This window comes from Lepidochelys olivacea (genome assembly GCF_965140295.1).
Source record: "Lepidochelys olivacea isolate rLepOli2 genome assembly, chromosome: 8".
Lineage (NCBI taxonomy): Eukaryota > Metazoa > Chordata > Testudines > Cheloniidae > Lepidochelys > Lepidochelys olivacea.
In genome coordinates, this window is record NC_140418.1 from 45,644,110 (window position 1) to 45,661,923 (window position 17,814).

The following is a 17,814-nucleotide window of genomic DNA, read 5'->3' on the forward strand; positions in this document are numbered from 1 at the left end:
ACCACCCTCCTAGTGAAAAAGTTTTTCCTAATATCCAACCTCAACCTCCCCGACTGCAACTTGAGACCATTTCTCCTTGTCCTGTCCTCTTCTACCACTGAGAATAGTCTAGAACCATCCTCTCTGGAACCACCTCTCAGGTAGTTGAAAGCAGCTATCAAATCCCCTCATTCTTCTCTTCTGCAGACTAAACAATCCCAGTTCCCTCAGCCTCTCCTCATAACTCATGTGTTCCAGACCCCTAATCATTTTTGTTGCCCTTCGCTGGACTCTCTCCAATTTATCCACATCCTTCTTGTAGTGTGGGGCCCAAAACTGGATACAGTACTCCAGATGAGGCCTCACCAATGTCGAATAGAGGGGGACGATCACGTCCCTCGATCTGCTCGCTATGCCCCTACTTATACATCCCAAAATGCCATTGGCCTTCTTGGCAACAAGGGCACACTGCTGGCTCATATCCAGCTTCTCGTCCACTGTCACCCCTAGGTCCTTTTCCGCAGAACTGCTGCCTAGCCATTCGGTCCCTAGTCTGTAGCAGTGCATTGGGTTCTTCCGTCCTAAGTGCAGGACCCTGCACTTATCCTTATTGAACCTCATCAGATTTCTTTTGGCCCAATCCTCCAATTTGTCTAGGTCCCTCTGTATCCTATCCCTGCCCTCCAGCGTATCTACCACTCCTCCCAGTTTAGTATCATCCGCAAATTTGCTGAGAGTGCAATCCACACCATCCTCCAGATCATTTATGAAGATATTGAACAAAACCGGCCCCAGGACCGACCCCTGGGGCACTCCACTTGACACCGGCTGCCAACTAGACACCTCTGGTTCACCTCTTCCACACCACCATCACTTTTCCCTTCGTAGTAGACACCTTCAGGCCACTCGGTGTAATCTTCTCCCCGGGCTGTAAACTGACAAACCTTTAATTCTCAGGAATAAAAGGGCTTTAAAGAATTAATATGGTACACCTTAGGCTTTCGGTTTGAGGTGGAGAATGCGATGAGATAATTATCAGCTCCCAGGTGCTCTTGGACTGTGAATGGCCCTTCCCACAAGGCTTCCATTTTATGGGCCTGGAGCACCTTTAAGGCCACGACCTGGTCCCCTACTTTGAAGGAACGCTCTCTGGCATGTTTATCATACCATGCTTTTTTGCTCTTTTTGAGCATCTTTTAGGTTTTCTTTAGCAAGGACTAAAGAGGTTCCGAGGGTGTTTTGTAGATTGGTTACAAAGTCCAGAATGTTAGCTCCTGGAGAAGGTGTAAATCCCTCCCATTGCTGCTTCACCAACTGTAATGGCCCCTTAACCTCGCGGCCATGTTGCCAGCACCCAGTACCCAGAGGCAAACAACAGCAGGGGTTTGTTACCCGGTGTGCGTCACCCAATAAACACAACGGGGTGGAGAAGCAGAAAAGTTTATTTGGAATTCCAAAGAAAGGTACAGGGAAAGAAATCTCAAATCCTGCACATCAGAGCAGGTAATTACACACACTTTTATATTCCTTAATGCTACTGCACTACACATCAGCCAATCAAAGCTTTGCACAAATTCTCTGCCTTCCTTATATGGGTTACAACAATGTTTATTTCCTGCAACCTCTAACAAGCATTCCTAGCAACTTAAACAGCCAGCACATCCTGTCTGGCCTTGTAGCTCTCTCTCCTGTTATCTTTAACTTGGCATCAGCAAACCTTACACTATGAGGCATTATCTACAACTGCAACATTGTTTTAAGAGCAAAAGAGCTTACTCAAACTAGCCAGGCCTGAGTTCTATTAAGGGGGGTTGAAAAGAAGCCCTTAGGCCTTCAGCAGGGAGACTTCCTTGACCCTTATGGCCTTCCATCCCCTCGACTTAACTAGTGGCCATGCTCTGGAGTCTCCAACAGCCATATACAAGTTCAAATGGTGAAAACCCTAAACTGGGATGTGGTACAGCTCTGTAGGCAAAGAGCAACTGCTGCAACACTAGGTCCCAATCATTGGAGTGCTCATTTACAAATTTACATATCATGGCCCCCAGAGTTCCATTAAATTTCTCGAGCAGGCCATTTGTTTGATGGTGGTAAGGGGTGGCAAACAAGTGATTCACCCCATGAGCTTCCCAAAGGCTTTCCATGGTTCCTGCCAGGAAATTAGTTCCTGCATCTGTGGGGATGTCGGAGGGCCAATCTACCCTGGCAAAAATGTCTGTTCGTGCCTGGCACACACTTTTAACCCTGGTGTTGCTTAGAGCTACTGCTTCCGGCCATCGGGTGGCAAAATCCATGAAAGTCAATATGTACTGCTTTCCTCTGGGTGTCTTTTTCAGAAAAGGACCCAGAATATCCACAGCTACTCACTGAAATGGAACCTCAATGATGGGAAGTGGCTGGAGAGGGGCCTTGACCTGGTCTTGGAGTTTTCCCCACTCTTTGGCATGCCTCAAGACCGGACATAGGTAGAAACATCCTTGCCCATTCCTTCCCAGTGGACCGACTTTCCCAAATGGTCTTTGGTTCTGTTCACCCCAGCATGGCCACTAGGATGATCATGGGCTAAGCTTAAGAACTTTACCAGGTACTCAGTTGGAACTACCAACTGTCTCTGAGGATGCCAGTCTTCCTGGTATCTACCAGAAAGAGTTTCCTTTTATAAAAAAGTCCTCTTTCTACAAAAAACCTAGATTGATTAGAAGAGCTGAGAGGCGGTGAGTTGCTCCGTGCCGCCATCCAAGCTCTCTGGAGGCTTCCATCTGCTTCCTGTTTGGTCTGGAACTGTTCCCTTGATGCTGGAGACATCAGTTCCTCATTGGATTGTGGACCTGGGTTTGGTCCCTCTGGAAGCGATGCAGGTGATGGGGCTGTTTCCGTTGACTGTCAACTGCTCTCCGCTGGTGCACTATGTTGGAATTCAGGCTCCGGCTGAGCCTCTTATGTGGGGTTATCGGCTGCTGCCAGTGCAGGTTCGGTGGGGCCCTCTGGTGTTGGGGTTGCAAGCACTGGATTCAGCGCTGGCAATGGTTCTGGTGCTGGTTGTTCCACCGGTTCCGGTTCTGGGACTGGCTCTGTCTGGGTCTCTGGGACTGGATCCACTACTACTGTTGCAGTAGTACGTAGTAGTGCGTAGTAGTACTACGTTGGCATGGGGTCTGGTTCCATCACCTCTGACCGGGTCCTGGTAGAAGTCTCCAGAACAGAGCTAAGTGTGACAGCTTGCTTAGCCTGGCTGCGGATGACCATTCCCACCCTCTTGGCTAGCTTCACATGATTGGCCAAGTCTTCCCCCAAACAGCATGGGGATGGGATAATCATCATAGACTGCAAAAGTCCACATTCCTGATCAGCCCTTGTACTGGATCAGCAACTTGGCTGTAGGCAAGTCAAAAGAGTTTGACTTGAAGGGTTGAATCATCACTTGGACCTCTGGGTTGATTAAATTGGGGTCCACTAAGGAAGTGTGGATAGCCAACACTTGTGCTCCGGTGTCCCTCCATGCTGTAACCTTCTTCCCACCCACACTCTCAGTTTCCCTCCATTATGAGGGTATCTGGGAGGCATCTGGGCCCGAGGACCTTTGGTGGGACCCTAGTGCAATGAACTGTAATCTGTTGGGGTTCTTGGGGCAGTTGGCCCTTACATGCCCCGGCTCATTACATTTAAAACATCGCCCAGCTGACTAGTCACTGGGGCGAGGTGGGTTGCTGGAGAATGGTGCGGTGAGAGGATAAGGTGTTTGGGGTTTTTCTTGGAATGTAGTCTGAGGGTGTCACTTCTGGTATCCGCTCAAACTGACCAGGGTTGTTTCTCTCTCCTCCCTCCACCTGTTTTGTTCCGGTTTGCCCCCGCCTCTCTGGCAGACTGGGACTGCTCGTATTGATAAGCATAAGCAGCAAGACTTCTTGCTGAGTCCATTTTCTTATCCCATAAACACTGTTTTATATCATCCTTGGACATATTCAGGAATTGCTCCTGTATCATCAAATCCCGCATTCCTCCAAAGCTAGTTACATCCCGTCCTTTGAGCCATTTATCAAACAGATCTGTCATCTGGTTTACATAAGCCACATTACTTAGTCCAGGCCCTCTCTTAAGGGTTTGAAATTTTATTCTGTAAGTTTCAGGTGTAACTTGAAATTGTTTCAAAACCAAATCCTTGAATTTATCATAGAAGCCTCATCAATAGGCATCTTATTGAATATGTCCAGAGCTCTTCCAGTCAATTTTGTGACCAATGTGGTCATCTTGTGAGCATCAGGAATTTTATGGAGTGTGCACAGTCTCTCCAAGGTGAGAAAATATTCAGCAATATCACTGGATTCATCATACTGTGGACATAGTCGCTCCCTTTTGTGGATTGTTGGGGAAGGATTGTTAGGGTTATTCGGTATATTCTGCTGAGCCTTTGCCTTCTCTATCTCCAGTGCATGGTTCCTCTCTTTTTCCCTCTCCATTTCTTTTACTTTTGCCTCCATAACTCTCTGGTGGGCAGCCTCCTGGGCTTTCTCTCCCTCTCGAGCTGCCTCCATAGCTCTCTGGTGGGCAGCCTCCTCCTCGAGTCATTTTAATTCAACCATTCTCTTTCGCTTTTGCTCTGGCTAACTCCAGTTTCTGTTGGGCATTGCTTTCTGTCATCTTAGCCCCTCTGTTTTTAACCTAGCTATACCCAAGAGTTAGAAAGAAAAAAAAAAACCTGGCTTGTAAAATTTGCTGTGCTGTAACCTGATACCTTTGTCTCGGATATCTGTTCCCAGCCTACAGAAAAATCATTTTGTTATGGAGCTGCTCTGTCCCCAGGCAAAGAGACAGGACGTGCAGCTGTAATCACCTTTTAAAAAACCTTTTAAAATCCTGCTGTGCTTCTGGTTCAAAATGATCTCTGGTTCAAAATGATCCCACCACTCTGCCACCATGTCAGAGTTCCTTCCCCACTCTGAAGTCTAGGGTACAGATGTGGGGACCCACACGAAAGACCCCCTAAGATTATTTCTACCATCTTAGGTTAAAAACTTCCCCAAGGCACAAAGTCTTTGCCTTTGGATTAGGTAAAACCCTGCCACCACCAAGTGTTTTAGACAAAACAGGGAAAGGACCACTTGGAGTCCTATTCTCCCAAAATATTCCCCCAAGCCCTACACCCCCTTTCCTGGGAAAGGCTTGATGATAATATCCTCACAAATTGGTACAGGGGAACACAGACCCAAACCCTTGGATCTTAAGAACAATGAAAAAATCAATCAGGTTCTTAAAAGAAGAATTTTATTAAAAGAAAAGGTAAAAGAATCACCTCTGTAAAATCAGAATGGTAAATACCTCACAGGGTAATCAGATTCAAAACATAGAGAATCCCTCTTGGCAAAACCTTAAATTACAAAAAGACACAAAAACAGGAATACACATTCCCTCCAGCACAGCAAATTTACAACCCAAAACAAAGAAAAACCTAATGCATTTTCTAGCTAGTTTACTTACTAACTTTAGAGGAGTTGAATTGCTTGCTTTCTTGATCTGTCCCTGGCAGAGGCATCACACAGAGACAGACAGACAAAAGCCTTTTTCCCCCCCTCCAGATTTGAAAGTATCTTGTCCCCTCATTGGTCATTTTGGGTCAGGTGCCAGTGAGGTTACCTTTGCTTCTTAACCCTTAACAGGTGAAAGGATTTTGCTTCTGGCCAGGAGGGATTTTATAGCACTGTATACAGAAAGGTGGTTACCCTTCCCTTTATATTTATGACAGCATGGCTGTAGCTCATGTTCAATAGCCACAGCAAGTACTCTCAAGCCATCCAGGTCACGGACAACTGACTGGCTAGAAACCCTGTTGGCTAGCCTTTCTGCACATGTGCACTGTAATGTATTTGGCACGCACCAAGTCAGAGTGCCTAATTTTTAAAATCACATTTTCAATATTGCGTCCCCAAAGGATGCATTAGCTGGGATAAATGATGAGTAACAGATCAGTTGGGGGATGATCCAAGCCATGGTTTGAGTTCCAGGTGAATGCAATAAAATAAAATAAATAAATGGTGATAGATTGTGTCAACTTTAAGAAAAGCTTTGGGGGCTGGGGCGGACTCTAGTGAACCCCTTGCTAGCAGATCACTAATTCGACCCCACATGGTACCCCAAATTTCAAGGCAAGTTAACATTCTGAGTAGACATGGAGATTTTAGAGCACTTAAAAAAGAGTCAACTTTTATGTAGTGATGGCTTCTTAACTTCAACTACAGTGCAGCTGGTGTTCCACTAAACTATGAACTTGCCAGGAACAAACCTTGAAAGACCATGATGTGAGAATTTTTAAATGAAGGAATTCAGTTGTAGCATAAGTAATTAATCCAGTGATGAGCCTCTTGTTGGTCATATGCAAAATCAGGGGATTAGTTGATCAGAACTAATTCAGAGTTCAGAACAAAGATTGCGGACCAAATTCTCCCAAGGATGCTGGTATGAACTGTGCTGAAGCCCTTGTGGTGGGTAGACAACCAGGTGCTGCATAAAGACTCCAACTTTAGGGTGGCGAACAACAGGGTGGTTAAAAATCAATGATTAAAAAAGTTTAACAACCTTTATTTAAATTGAATTTTTATTTAAATTAAATTCATTTTTGTTTTAAAAAGTAAACCCATGTCAAATTAATTTTGAAATTATGACAACCCTACAATAAGGCCTAAATTGACTATTTACATAAAAAAATTAATATTACACAGTATGTTTGCTTCCAAACCTTTTTAAAAATAAATCAAACCACTGAAAACAGTGGAAGTCACTGGCCAAGCACCTAAAACCAGAATTTGATGAAGTCTGAAATCAGCTTTTGTAGCAGTGGACTTTTCTGCAGGTTCAGTGAGAGTATTTTCTTAATTTCAGTTTATTCAACTTGTTCAGTTCAATGCTGAGTTCATTCAAAGTTAAGAAGCCAGCTGGGAGCTGAACAAGCAGGAAAACTTATTTTCCTCTTCCAATTTATGAATAAAAACTAGGTGTGAGATTATGAGACCTACTACTTCTAAAATCTTGAAGGACATGGCAACCAGAAACAACCAGTTCAATTCACTGACTACAGTCAACACTTATTAAATCAGTTTTAAAAAAAAAACATGTTTGGATAAATATTTTTCTTGTGTATTCAGCAATTTTAAGAGGAGCTTTATTTAATAGAATTAAAATGCTGTTTTTCTAGATTTTTAATTGAATTTGAATTTCCACCCAAAGAGCTTGACACAAGTCACAAATAAAAAAAATGAATCGTTGCTGGTAAGAAATGCATCATTCACCTTTTTCTAACATAATAAAAAAATGTAAAAACTAAGATCTGAACATACGTTAAGCTATATCATTATTTACATATGTACAGATATAGCATATTCCCCTAGTTAGCAAAAAGTAGAACCAAATTTAGCATAAAGACTAAATTATTTAGTTGCAAATCAACATGTTTTAATGGTTACTAACCAATGAGAATAAACTTTTCTTTAGGAAAATAGCCAAAAGTACAAATGCAAAATAAGATTAAAATTATGTAAATCAAGGTTTCTTGCTTGCTGATTTAAATTGTTTTGATTTAAAACAATCCACACTGCTGATTAGTCAGACCAGTGCAGCCTGCAGAATAGTGACACTGACCTGAAAGGGGACATAGCCAAAGCTTCTTGGTGGTGGAACTCCAAATGAGACCTGATGAAACACGCAAACCATCCTCCTACTGGTGGAAAAAATAGGGGAGATCTGTTGTCAGTGGTGACAAGCCACTTAACCTCCCCTGGATAAATCCCCCCTTACACAGGTGGTTTTAGCAGGCACACAGACCTATAATGTGTGCCCGATGCCAGTTTTTCTGGATCTGGCTCAGTGTCTGTAACATTTAGGAACTGAAATCCTGACCATATCAGAAGTGATCTACCCACATATTGGGAAATTCAGATTTTTATCCTGCTTATACTATTTAATTAGAACATTCTACATTTTCACTTGGACACCAGTTTGGAATAGCAGAATGAGTTTAACAGCTGTTTTTCAAACTACATAAGGAACCGTTACTCACCCTGTGTAGTAACTGGTCCTTTGAGATGTGTCCCCCTAGGAGTGCTCCTCTAGAGCACCTTCATCAGAGATTTCTAGGTAGCAGTGTCCATTTGGCCTGTGTATGCATCCTATGCCTCCTCATGGCAGACACCGAGGCTATATATGGGTGCACGGGTGAACCACCCTCAGTTCCTTCTCAACTTGGTCATCCCCTTGGCCTAGGGAACAACCAAAAAAGAGAGGAAAGATGACAGGTAGTGGAGCACTCATAGGGACCAGCATCTCAAAGAATTAGTTACAGCACAGGGTAACATTTCCTTCAAGTAGGGTCCCTATGGGTACTCCGATTCAGGTGACTTCTGAGCAGTATCCCGAGGAGGAGGAAGGCACTTCAGAACAGGTTCCAGAACTGAAGACAGTACTGCAGAGCCAAATGTTGCATCAGATCTGACGGCACAGAGCAGGGCATAATACACTGAAAACCTGTGGACTGAGGTCCATGTAGCAGCTCTACATAGCTCAGAAGTTCCCCATGATCTATCTAGAGAGTCTAGATCAGAGGTGGGCAAATTACGGCCCACGGGCCACATCCGGCCAACGGGACTGTCCTGCCCAGCTCCTGGCCGGGGAGGCTAGCCCCCTCCCCCACAGCCACATCGCCGTGCGGACAGCGCACCAGGCAGTGAGGCTGCACACTCCTGCAGGCCAGCACAGCAGCGGGTCTGGCTCCGGCCAGGTAGCATGGCTGCCAGACATGCCGCTCTGAGCGGTATGGTAAGGGGGCCGGGGGGTCGGATAAGGGGCAGGGGGTCCCAGAGGCAGTCAGGGGACAGGGAGCAGGGGGTGGTTGGATGGGGCGGAGGTTCTGGGGGGGGAGAGCAGTCAGTGGATGGCAGGGGGAGCTGGATAGGCGTGGGAGTCCCGGGGGCCTGTCAGGGGGTGGGGGTGTGGATAGGGGTTGGGGCAGTCAGGGGACAGGGGGGTTGGATGGGTCGGGGGTTCTGAGGGGAGCAGTCAGGGGGCAGGGGCCAGGCTGTTTGGGGAGGCACAGCCTTCTCTACTAGGCCCTCCATACAGTTTTGCAACCCCAATGTTGCCGTTGCCCATCCCGTTCTAGATCTTCTGAACTGCTTAGTCCCACCCAGGTAGAAGGCCACAGCCTTTCTAACATCCAGAGTATAGGAATAGGATTCATGCGGAGAACTAAGAGGTTTTGAAAAAAAAATAACTGGTAGATAGATTGGTTAAGATGAAAATCCAATTTAGCCATTGGGAGGAGCTTATGATGTGAATGTAGAAACGTTATTAAAAAACATGGCAAATGGGGGGGGGGGGGAGAAGAGAGAAGATCTGCCCTCAAGTCTCCAATCTCCTTGACCCCACCAACCAACATGTTGGCAACTAAGAAGGCCGTCTTCATAGATAAATGAACCATTGGTTCAAATGGAGGTCTCATGAAGTGGCTGAGAATCAGGTTGAGGTTCCAGGATGGGATGGTGTTGGGGACACTGGGCACTACACTAGGTAACTCGGGAGGGTGGAAGACCATGAGTGTCGAGGAAGCCCTCCTGCTCTAGGCCCAGATAAACCAAGGCCCCTTTGCTTCTTGAACCCTCTGTGATCCTGCATAACACTGAGGAAGCTAGCACACAGACAGACAGGTTTGCACACAGCTCGCCAGCCAAGGCCAGCTTCGGCCTGGGAAACAGATAGATAAGGCAGAAATCAGTAACAAATAGGACCAAATAAGGCAAGGCTCGGGCAATGCTACTGAGGAAAAACACAATTTGCTGCTTTAGCTGATTGGCTACGGTATTGTACGGGGCCACATGTAATTGGTTGCATAAGCTTATGTAGTGAAGTAGGAAAAGGTATAAAATGTATACTGGAATCTGCTACACTGCTGCAGGATTTGAGACGGCTCAGTCTCCCTGCGCCCTATTTGGAGCTCCAAATAAATCTCTCTGCTTCTCCACCCTGTTGTGGTCATTGGCGCGACGCATACCGGGCAACGAACCCAGTTGTTGCTTGCCTCGGGCACTCTGTGCCGGCAACAATGGGGTGTCTAATGTATGGGAAGAGATTACCCAGACCCTTAATAAATCTGGACTATACTGCATGAGCAAAAATATAGAATCCATTGACCATGGATGAAAGGCTGATATGGCAGTCAGGTGTACCCTGATGGATAACCCAGGTGTCTTCCGATCTAGCAGGTAATGAGGGAAAGAGGAATGGATTCTGGTCAGAGGGAATAACGATCACACCAATAGATGAATCTCTTCCATTTCTTCAGGTATGTAATGTGCATTCATGTTTTTCTACTGTTTAATAACACCTGCCGCACCTCCTTAGAGCAGGAACCCTGCGCATAACTACCGCTGCAGAGACGGATCTGGCAGCAGTGTCTGCAGCATCTAGGGATGCCTGGAGAGCCATTCTGGCCAAGAGTTGGCCCTCCAACTATGGACTGGAATTACTCCCAAAAGCCATGTGGCAGCTGTTCAATAAAGGCTGTGAGCTTGTTGTGGTTCGTAAAATTGTGTTTGACCATGACCACCTGATAGTTCGCCATCTGGAACTGCAGGGTTGTGGATGAGTAAGACTTTTGTCCAAAAAGAAGTCATTTTTGGTCCTTGTCATATGCTGTAGTTCTTGAGAAGTCCTACAAATTTGGAGTGCCTGTGGCTTACCATTACAGCCTCCTGGCAAGAAAGGCAACATTTGAAGACTGATAAACCAGGCATACCCTGCCAGAAGACCTGTCTCCCTGGGGAAAAGAGGGGGAAAACAGTCCTCTCATCTAAAACAGTAAACAAAACTAAAACTACAAACTAACTTTGAGAAAGAGAAAAGGCAGAGTATGCTCTAGGAAGACGTGCTAGTGTTCTGTTTCAGGTCGAGGCAGTAGAGAAGTAACTGAAGGTGGTTTGCACATAAATCCCTGTGACACTGCACCTCATATTCTTCACAGTGATATTATGATGATTATGGCATAATTATGATGCATTTTGTACAAGATGGATCATGTGAGGTGTCATCAGAAAAGTTATGATTTGCTGAATATAATTATCCTATTTGTATGCATGTATCATTTTTGTATCTAAAGTTATGAATATTGACTATATATCTGTATTCCAATATGCTTTCTCTGGGTGACCCCCACAACTAGCCTTTCAGGTACAACAATGAAGAAGCCAACCAGTGGTGATGGCCCATCAGCAAAGACAATGGACCCTGGAAAAACTTAACCTTCCTGTAAGCATTCCAGACAGCTTGTAAGCAATGGTTGCTATGACTCAGCAAAGTATGCAGGGGCATGTAACAAGGCCACATGACTCTGGACTGTATTTTTCCACACATTGGTCTGGAAACTCGTTTTGGAACAAATGGTTCCCGCCATATGCTAAAGCTATATAAGGCTGGGAGTGATATCATGTTGTTCTTCACTCCCCACACAAGACGACTCCTGGAAACACCTGAGGAACAAAGACTGAACTGGGGGAAGTGTCCAGTTTGCCCAATGTAATCACATCAGCCATACTATCAGAGGCTTGTTCACCTGCACACCTATCAATGTGACAAATGCCATCATCTGCCAGCAATGCCCCTCTGCCATGTACATTGGGCAAACTGGACAGTCTCTACGTAAAAGAATAAATGGACACAAATCAGATGTCAAGAATTATAACATTCATAAACCAGTCGGAGAACACTTCAATCCCTCTGGTCACTTGATTTCTGACCTCAAAGTGACTATGCTTCAACAAAAAAACTTTGAAAACAAGACTCCAAGGAGAGACTGCTGAATTGGAATTAATTTGCAAATTGGATACAATTAACTTAGGCTTGAATAGAGACTGGGAGTGGTTGAGTCATTATACTAAGTGAAACTATTTCCCCTTGTTTATTCCTCCCCCCACTGTTCCTCAGATGTTCTTGTTAACTCCTGGAAATGTGCTGGAAATGGCCCACCCTGATCATCACTTCAAAAGGTTCTCTCTCCCTCCACCCCACTCTCCTGCTGGTAATAGCTCATCTTAAGTGATCACTCTCCATACAATGTATATTTTTTCATGGTCTGTGTGTATATAAAATCTCCTCACTGTACTTTCCACTTTATGCATCTGATGAAGTGAGCTGTAGCTCATGAAAGCTTATGCTCAAATAAATTGGTTAGTCTCTAAGGTGCCACAAGTCCTCCTTTTCGTTTTGTGAATACAGACTAACACAGCTGCTACTCTGAAACTTGTTTTATATTTTCATTTAAACCCGGTGTGCCTTTAAGTGAAAGGGGCGGGGGGGAGGGAAATTGCAGCTTGCTTTAACGCAGGCTTGTTGCATTTCCTCTGCCCATTGAGGGGGAGGCAAACTGGATGATAAATTCATACTGGTTGGGATATGGCCAGGGCAAGGTGGTACTGCTCTGCGGTCCTAGGCTGGGAAGCTAGTGGTTATTTTGGCTGTAGCCTCTCTATTGTTGATTCATGCAGTGGCTGGTCAGAGAGCTTGCACGTAACAGCAGCTGGGTGTGTCCCTGCCTGTGTGAATGCTGGTGGAAGTGTAAGGCCAGGAGCAGGTCTGCAGCTTGTCACAGCAGCACAGTGTGAGAGAGCACCCAGGCTGATAGGTCAGAGGGCTCAGTGGCACCCCAGTTCCAGGTGGCACCCCAAAGGGAACCCATCACAACCCCCATATGGCCTGTGTCTGCCATGAGGAGGAAGAGGGCACAGGTGTGGGCCGAACAGATCCTCCTAGCTATATATCTCCAATCGAGGGCGAGAGGTGCATGTGCATCTGAAGTGAAGCAACCACAGACACTATTTGAAGAGGATGATGTAGTTATGTGAGCTCTCCTCTAATGGAAAGTCACTAAGCTGCCATTCTCTCTGGTTCTTTGAATCAGCACTGCCAACTTTCACTCAGTCAAAGATGCCCTTTTATAAGAAGTTTAATGCAATTTTAAAAATCTTTATGAAGGATTTTGTTCTATTGCCCAAGGATTAGATATGGAACCCATCACTATGGTATCTGAGCACTCCCAGTTCTCTCTCTCTCATATATCGCTTTCGGCTTTAGGCTGCAGTGGGGAATTTTAAGAGCCACACAGTCTTTAAAAAGTTTCCTCCATTCAAGTTAACTTGATAGCTCTGTTCCCTCCCCATTGTTGTGTATTACCTTTGACGCCTGTGCTCATGGAATGACCACAATGGCAGGACAAATTCTGATGCTGCTCTTAGTACAGTACAACCAGTAGTATGCAGTGACTTCATAAAATATTCCAATACTGCTCATTTTAAACTTACCAGGAAGGCAAGGATCTTATTGTAGAAGACTCCACAGCGTGGCATGCAATACTTAGCTTACCTGGATATTTATAAGACGTGCCTATCACAGTCTCTAGAGATGCTTAGAAAGGTAAGGACTTGTTTAAGATGAACAGTTAGTGCACGGCAAGCTAGGGTGTAAATCTACAGTACACCACCGGTCCACGTGGACCCTGCTGCCATGCACAACAAGTTCTCTAGTGCAATTTGATCTACTCCGCTTTGATACAAGGGTAAGTCACTATACACTAGGGAACTTTTAGTGTGCAGTAGCAGGGTCCATACAGACAGTGCACAGCATGCTAGTGCACTGTATATTTACACCCCAGCTTGCTGCACACTCTTAGTCTAGACAAGAGCTAAGACAGTATATACCACTTATTGAGAAGCGTCAAAGACTTCCACTCAAGAGTAAAGGTCACTGTATTCCTTGCAATTCTGTTCTCATGAAAGAATGTCCTGTCCCTAATGTAGAGAGAGTATAAATAAAACAGCCCCCACTGTCTCACCTATCATGATAGCACAAAGGGAGAGACTGGGCTTCTTGGACAGCTAGGATTTGAGTCATAAGGAATTTACTGATAATTTGAAATGCATCCAGAAATAGCTAGTGCTGCCTTTGGAGAACAGGTGTAATATGCTCCATGTGGCCAAAACAATTAAGCAAGCAATTAGCAATATTCTTCTCTAGCTGTAGTTTCCAAGTTCAAGGATAACCTGTTTGCACTTGGCAGTAATATTACAAAAGAAGAGAAGGCTATAGGAGACAGGGCAATAATTAACAAGATGTCAAAATCAAGACTTTTTTTAAACACAGGCCTAACAACCTCTTGCCTGTGGAAATGTGACAGTATGCCCACTTTGTCTTCAAATGATGCTCCGGGTAAATTACAATTAAAGACACCGAACACGAAAAAGTTGCACAAATTAAGTTTCTTACCAGTGAAGTTGAAATGATAAATCAAGATAGAAGTGGTAAAATAGGTTATTTATATTACAGCAACATCTAAAGGCCCTGAGATCAGGGCTCCCTGATGCAGGGTGCTCTTCAAAACAAATAAGAAAAAGTCCTTGTCCCAAGAGTTTACGATCTAATTAGAGAACACAGATGATGGGAGGGTAAACCAAAGCACAGAGAGGTAAAGTGACTTGTCCAAGATCACACAGCGTATCAGTGGCCGGGCCAGGATTTAAAAAAAAAAAAAAAAAAAGGTTACCTTTCGTAACTGTTGTTCTTCGAGATGTGTTGCTCATGTCCATTCCATTCTAGGTGTGTGCACGCCCATGAGCAGAGTTGTTTGAGACTTTTCCTTAGCAATATCCGTCGGGTTGTCTGTGGCGCCCCCTGGAGTGCCGCACTCACGCATTGGTATATTAGGCGCCACTGACCCTATGTCCTCTCAGTTCCTTCTTGTTGGCAACTCTGACAGAGGGGTAGGAGGGTGGATAATGGAATGGACATAAGCAACACATCTTGAAGAACAGTTACGAAAGGTAACCTTTTTTCTTCGAGTCCTTGCTCATGTCGATTCCATTCCTGGTGACTCACATGCAGTATCTATGGAGGCGGGCTCGGAGTTCACAGTTTCGCGGCTTGCTGTACTGCCCTGCTAAAGCCAGAATCAGCCCGGGCCTGCTGGGTAAGAACGTAGTGGGACATAAATGCATCGACAGACGACCAGCTGGCCGCCCTGCAGATGTCCTGGATAGGCACCTGGGCCAGAAAAGTTGCCAAAGAGGCCTGCACACTGGTTGAGCGGGTGGTGAGAATTGCTGGGGGTGGCACATGCAGGCAGTGATCCAAGAAGAAATTCTCTGGGTGGATACGGGGTGCCCTTTCATCCGGTCAGCCACCGCGATGAACAATTACGTAGACTTACAGAAGGGCTTGGCCCTGTTGATGTAGAAAGCTAGCGCCCTCTTAATGTCCAAGGCATGCAGTGTATGTTCCTCCTCTGACTACTATGAGCTATGTACAGATTAGGTAGAACAAAAGACTACGAAGAACTGCTAACACTCTTGCTAAAGGCAAGACAAGGCACTCCAACCCCCTATCATGGGCGGTAAGAAGGAACTGAGAGGGCATAGGGTCGGCGGCACGTAATATACCGACGCATGAGTGTGGCACCTACGGATACTGCTCAGGCAAAAGTCTCCGAAAACTGTGCACGTGGACGCATATGCACCTAGAATAGAATCAACTTGAACAAGCACTCAAAGAAGAACCAGCCTAGTGCCCTATGAACTAAGCCACACTGCTTCATGAGTTTGAGCTTCAACCCATTAACATGTGATTCATAAAAGAAAAAAAATGCCACTAGATTTATAAGACAAGTGTTCAGATTTATTTGGAAATTCACAGTTTCTAATGGCACTACAGCTCTGTAGTTACATATTCTTGTTCCACAATGTTGTATGCTGCACTCAGATAGTATAACATTTTTTCTTCATTCTTGTTTGGAGCCCTTTCTGATAACATGTTCTATAAATCAGATCCATGTGTGCTGAATGACTAATTGTGCAGACCGACTCTAAAAGTCCATCATCTTAAAGTATTTATAAACTAACATGAAAGCAGCAAAAACAAAGGCTTTAAATAAGTCACATTACATACAATACCCAGAAAAGGCATTCGATCTGTTTTAAAAAGGGTACCACTGAAAGTGCTCAATAAGTTAACTTAGTTTTACAACATGAACCTATAACACCTCTCAAAAAGGAATAACCTTTTGTCCCATTCACTCAGCTACACATTCACAACGTTTTATGCAGTCACACATTCTATTTTATCCAAATATACACTCATGGTCAAAATAAAAAACACTCAGATATGAAAGTAACAAACATACATACATACACACACTGCACATGTGTTAGCCAATACAAAAGCAAACTTTATGGAAATATCCACTTTTAAATAGACTTGAGCTGTTAGACTTCAAGGCTTGGCAAACTCACTTTCATTTGTCATGTGAACTTGTACCCAGCACTGGTTAGGATAGTGATATATTCAGTTGTACCTAGTCACCCTTACATTTCTCCTTGTAGATAGTCCCCAGTCTCCAAATTCTTAGAACAGAAAACAGAGTGACCAAAATAAAGCATCGATCCTTTTTGGTTAAATATCGTAACAGAGAATTCCAAAAGTCAGTCTGGGAAACAAAGGCATGTTTGTCAGTAGGAGACCCGTCACGTACAGTGAGTGTTACTGCACAGCGGTCACTAATGGAACGCATCTAAATAAAATACACATCTGAAATTGATTACAAATGCAATTAATGGCATTACAATTCCTTCTAACAAGGTATTTTCCCCAAGTGAGTTTTCAAAATGGAGATCTAATCAACAAGTCTACCATGTTAGTATTTCTACAGTATGCAGCCCACATTACTGAATCCAGCTGAACGCCAACAAGTCCTTTTACAGCACTGTAGTGTTGCATCCTCAAAAAAGAGAGAAGTTACAAAAGAAATCAAATGACAATTTTATCTTTCTCCCTCTTCCAGTGGCATTATAAATAGACAAAAGGCACATAAATACGGGAAGGTGCAAGAAGTAGGAACAAAGCTAAAGGAAGAGGATTAAGCTTTTATCCTATTCCACCCAACAAACTGGGCTTCAACAATCTTTGCCCCAGTAATTTTGAAAAAAGCTTTATAAAATGATCCCTCCCACCCCCAAGCTGTCCACATAGAAAGTCTTCAGCCTTGTAAAGCTGAAACTCATAACCAAGATTGACACAATCCCATCTATTTAAAAAAGGCAGAAACCATAATTTCTGAATACTTTCCAGTTAGCTCATCTCTTCTCTCACCACTCTCCCACACGATACAACAGACTGTTCTCAGATGAACAAAAACTCTCCTGTATGAGAAGTTCGACTAGTTTTAGATTTGTCCAGAAACAGCTGTGACACCAAGTGTTCCCACTGTTATATCCTTGTTTCCTTTGATTATGTCATGTAGGCTTGGCATTGACCCAGTCTTAGTCTGTATTAGAGTTTTTATGAACTTCCCTTGGTCTGGAACTTTAGACTGCCTTCGTTTTAAAGCCCTCTTCTCCGTTTTTGTCTTTTGTGTCTGTCCATTGCACAGACTTGTGCATGCTGAAATGCCACAAAAATAGGATTCCTCAGATTGTGATGAGGTTTCGGAGCTTCCTTCAGATGGAGGACCCTTATATGAGGAGTGATATACCTCTCCAATATTCGAGAAATCTCTCTGGTTCGTAAAGGGTTTCCTTCCTTTTATTTCCCCATTGGCTAATGGCTGCAGAGGCTCTGATGCTGGTTTGATAGTCTCAATCTTTTCACTTTTATATTTGCAACGTTTCTTCTAAAGCAGAAAAAAGGAAACAATTAGCTTGTGCAATGCAAACAGGAAATAATATCCAGTATGAATACTGGTAGGTCATACATAGGCTGGGCAGAACTCTTGTAACTGATAGATAACACTGATGTTTATTTTTAAGCAGTTTTTAA

General features: G+C 44.3%; 1 protein-coding gene across 4 annotated transcripts in view; it reads right to left on the reverse strand.

The window, feature by feature from the left end:
- Nucleotides 1-15,656: 15,656 nt before the first annotated feature.
- The window catches only part of SUCO (SUN domain containing ossification factor), a 134,207-nt gene continuing 132,049 nt past the window's right edge, over nucleotides 15,657-17,814 (reverse strand). For all 4 annotated transcript variants that reach the window (XM_084637823.1, XM_084637822.1, XM_084637821.1 and 1 more), the window contains one exon: nucleotides 15,657-17,668. In XM_084637823.1, the coding sequence (XP_084493949.1) occupies nucleotides 17,222-17,668 (447 nt within the window). In that variant the 3' untranslated portion in view covers nucleotides 15,657-17,221. The remainder of the gene's footprint in view (nucleotides 17,669-17,814) is intronic.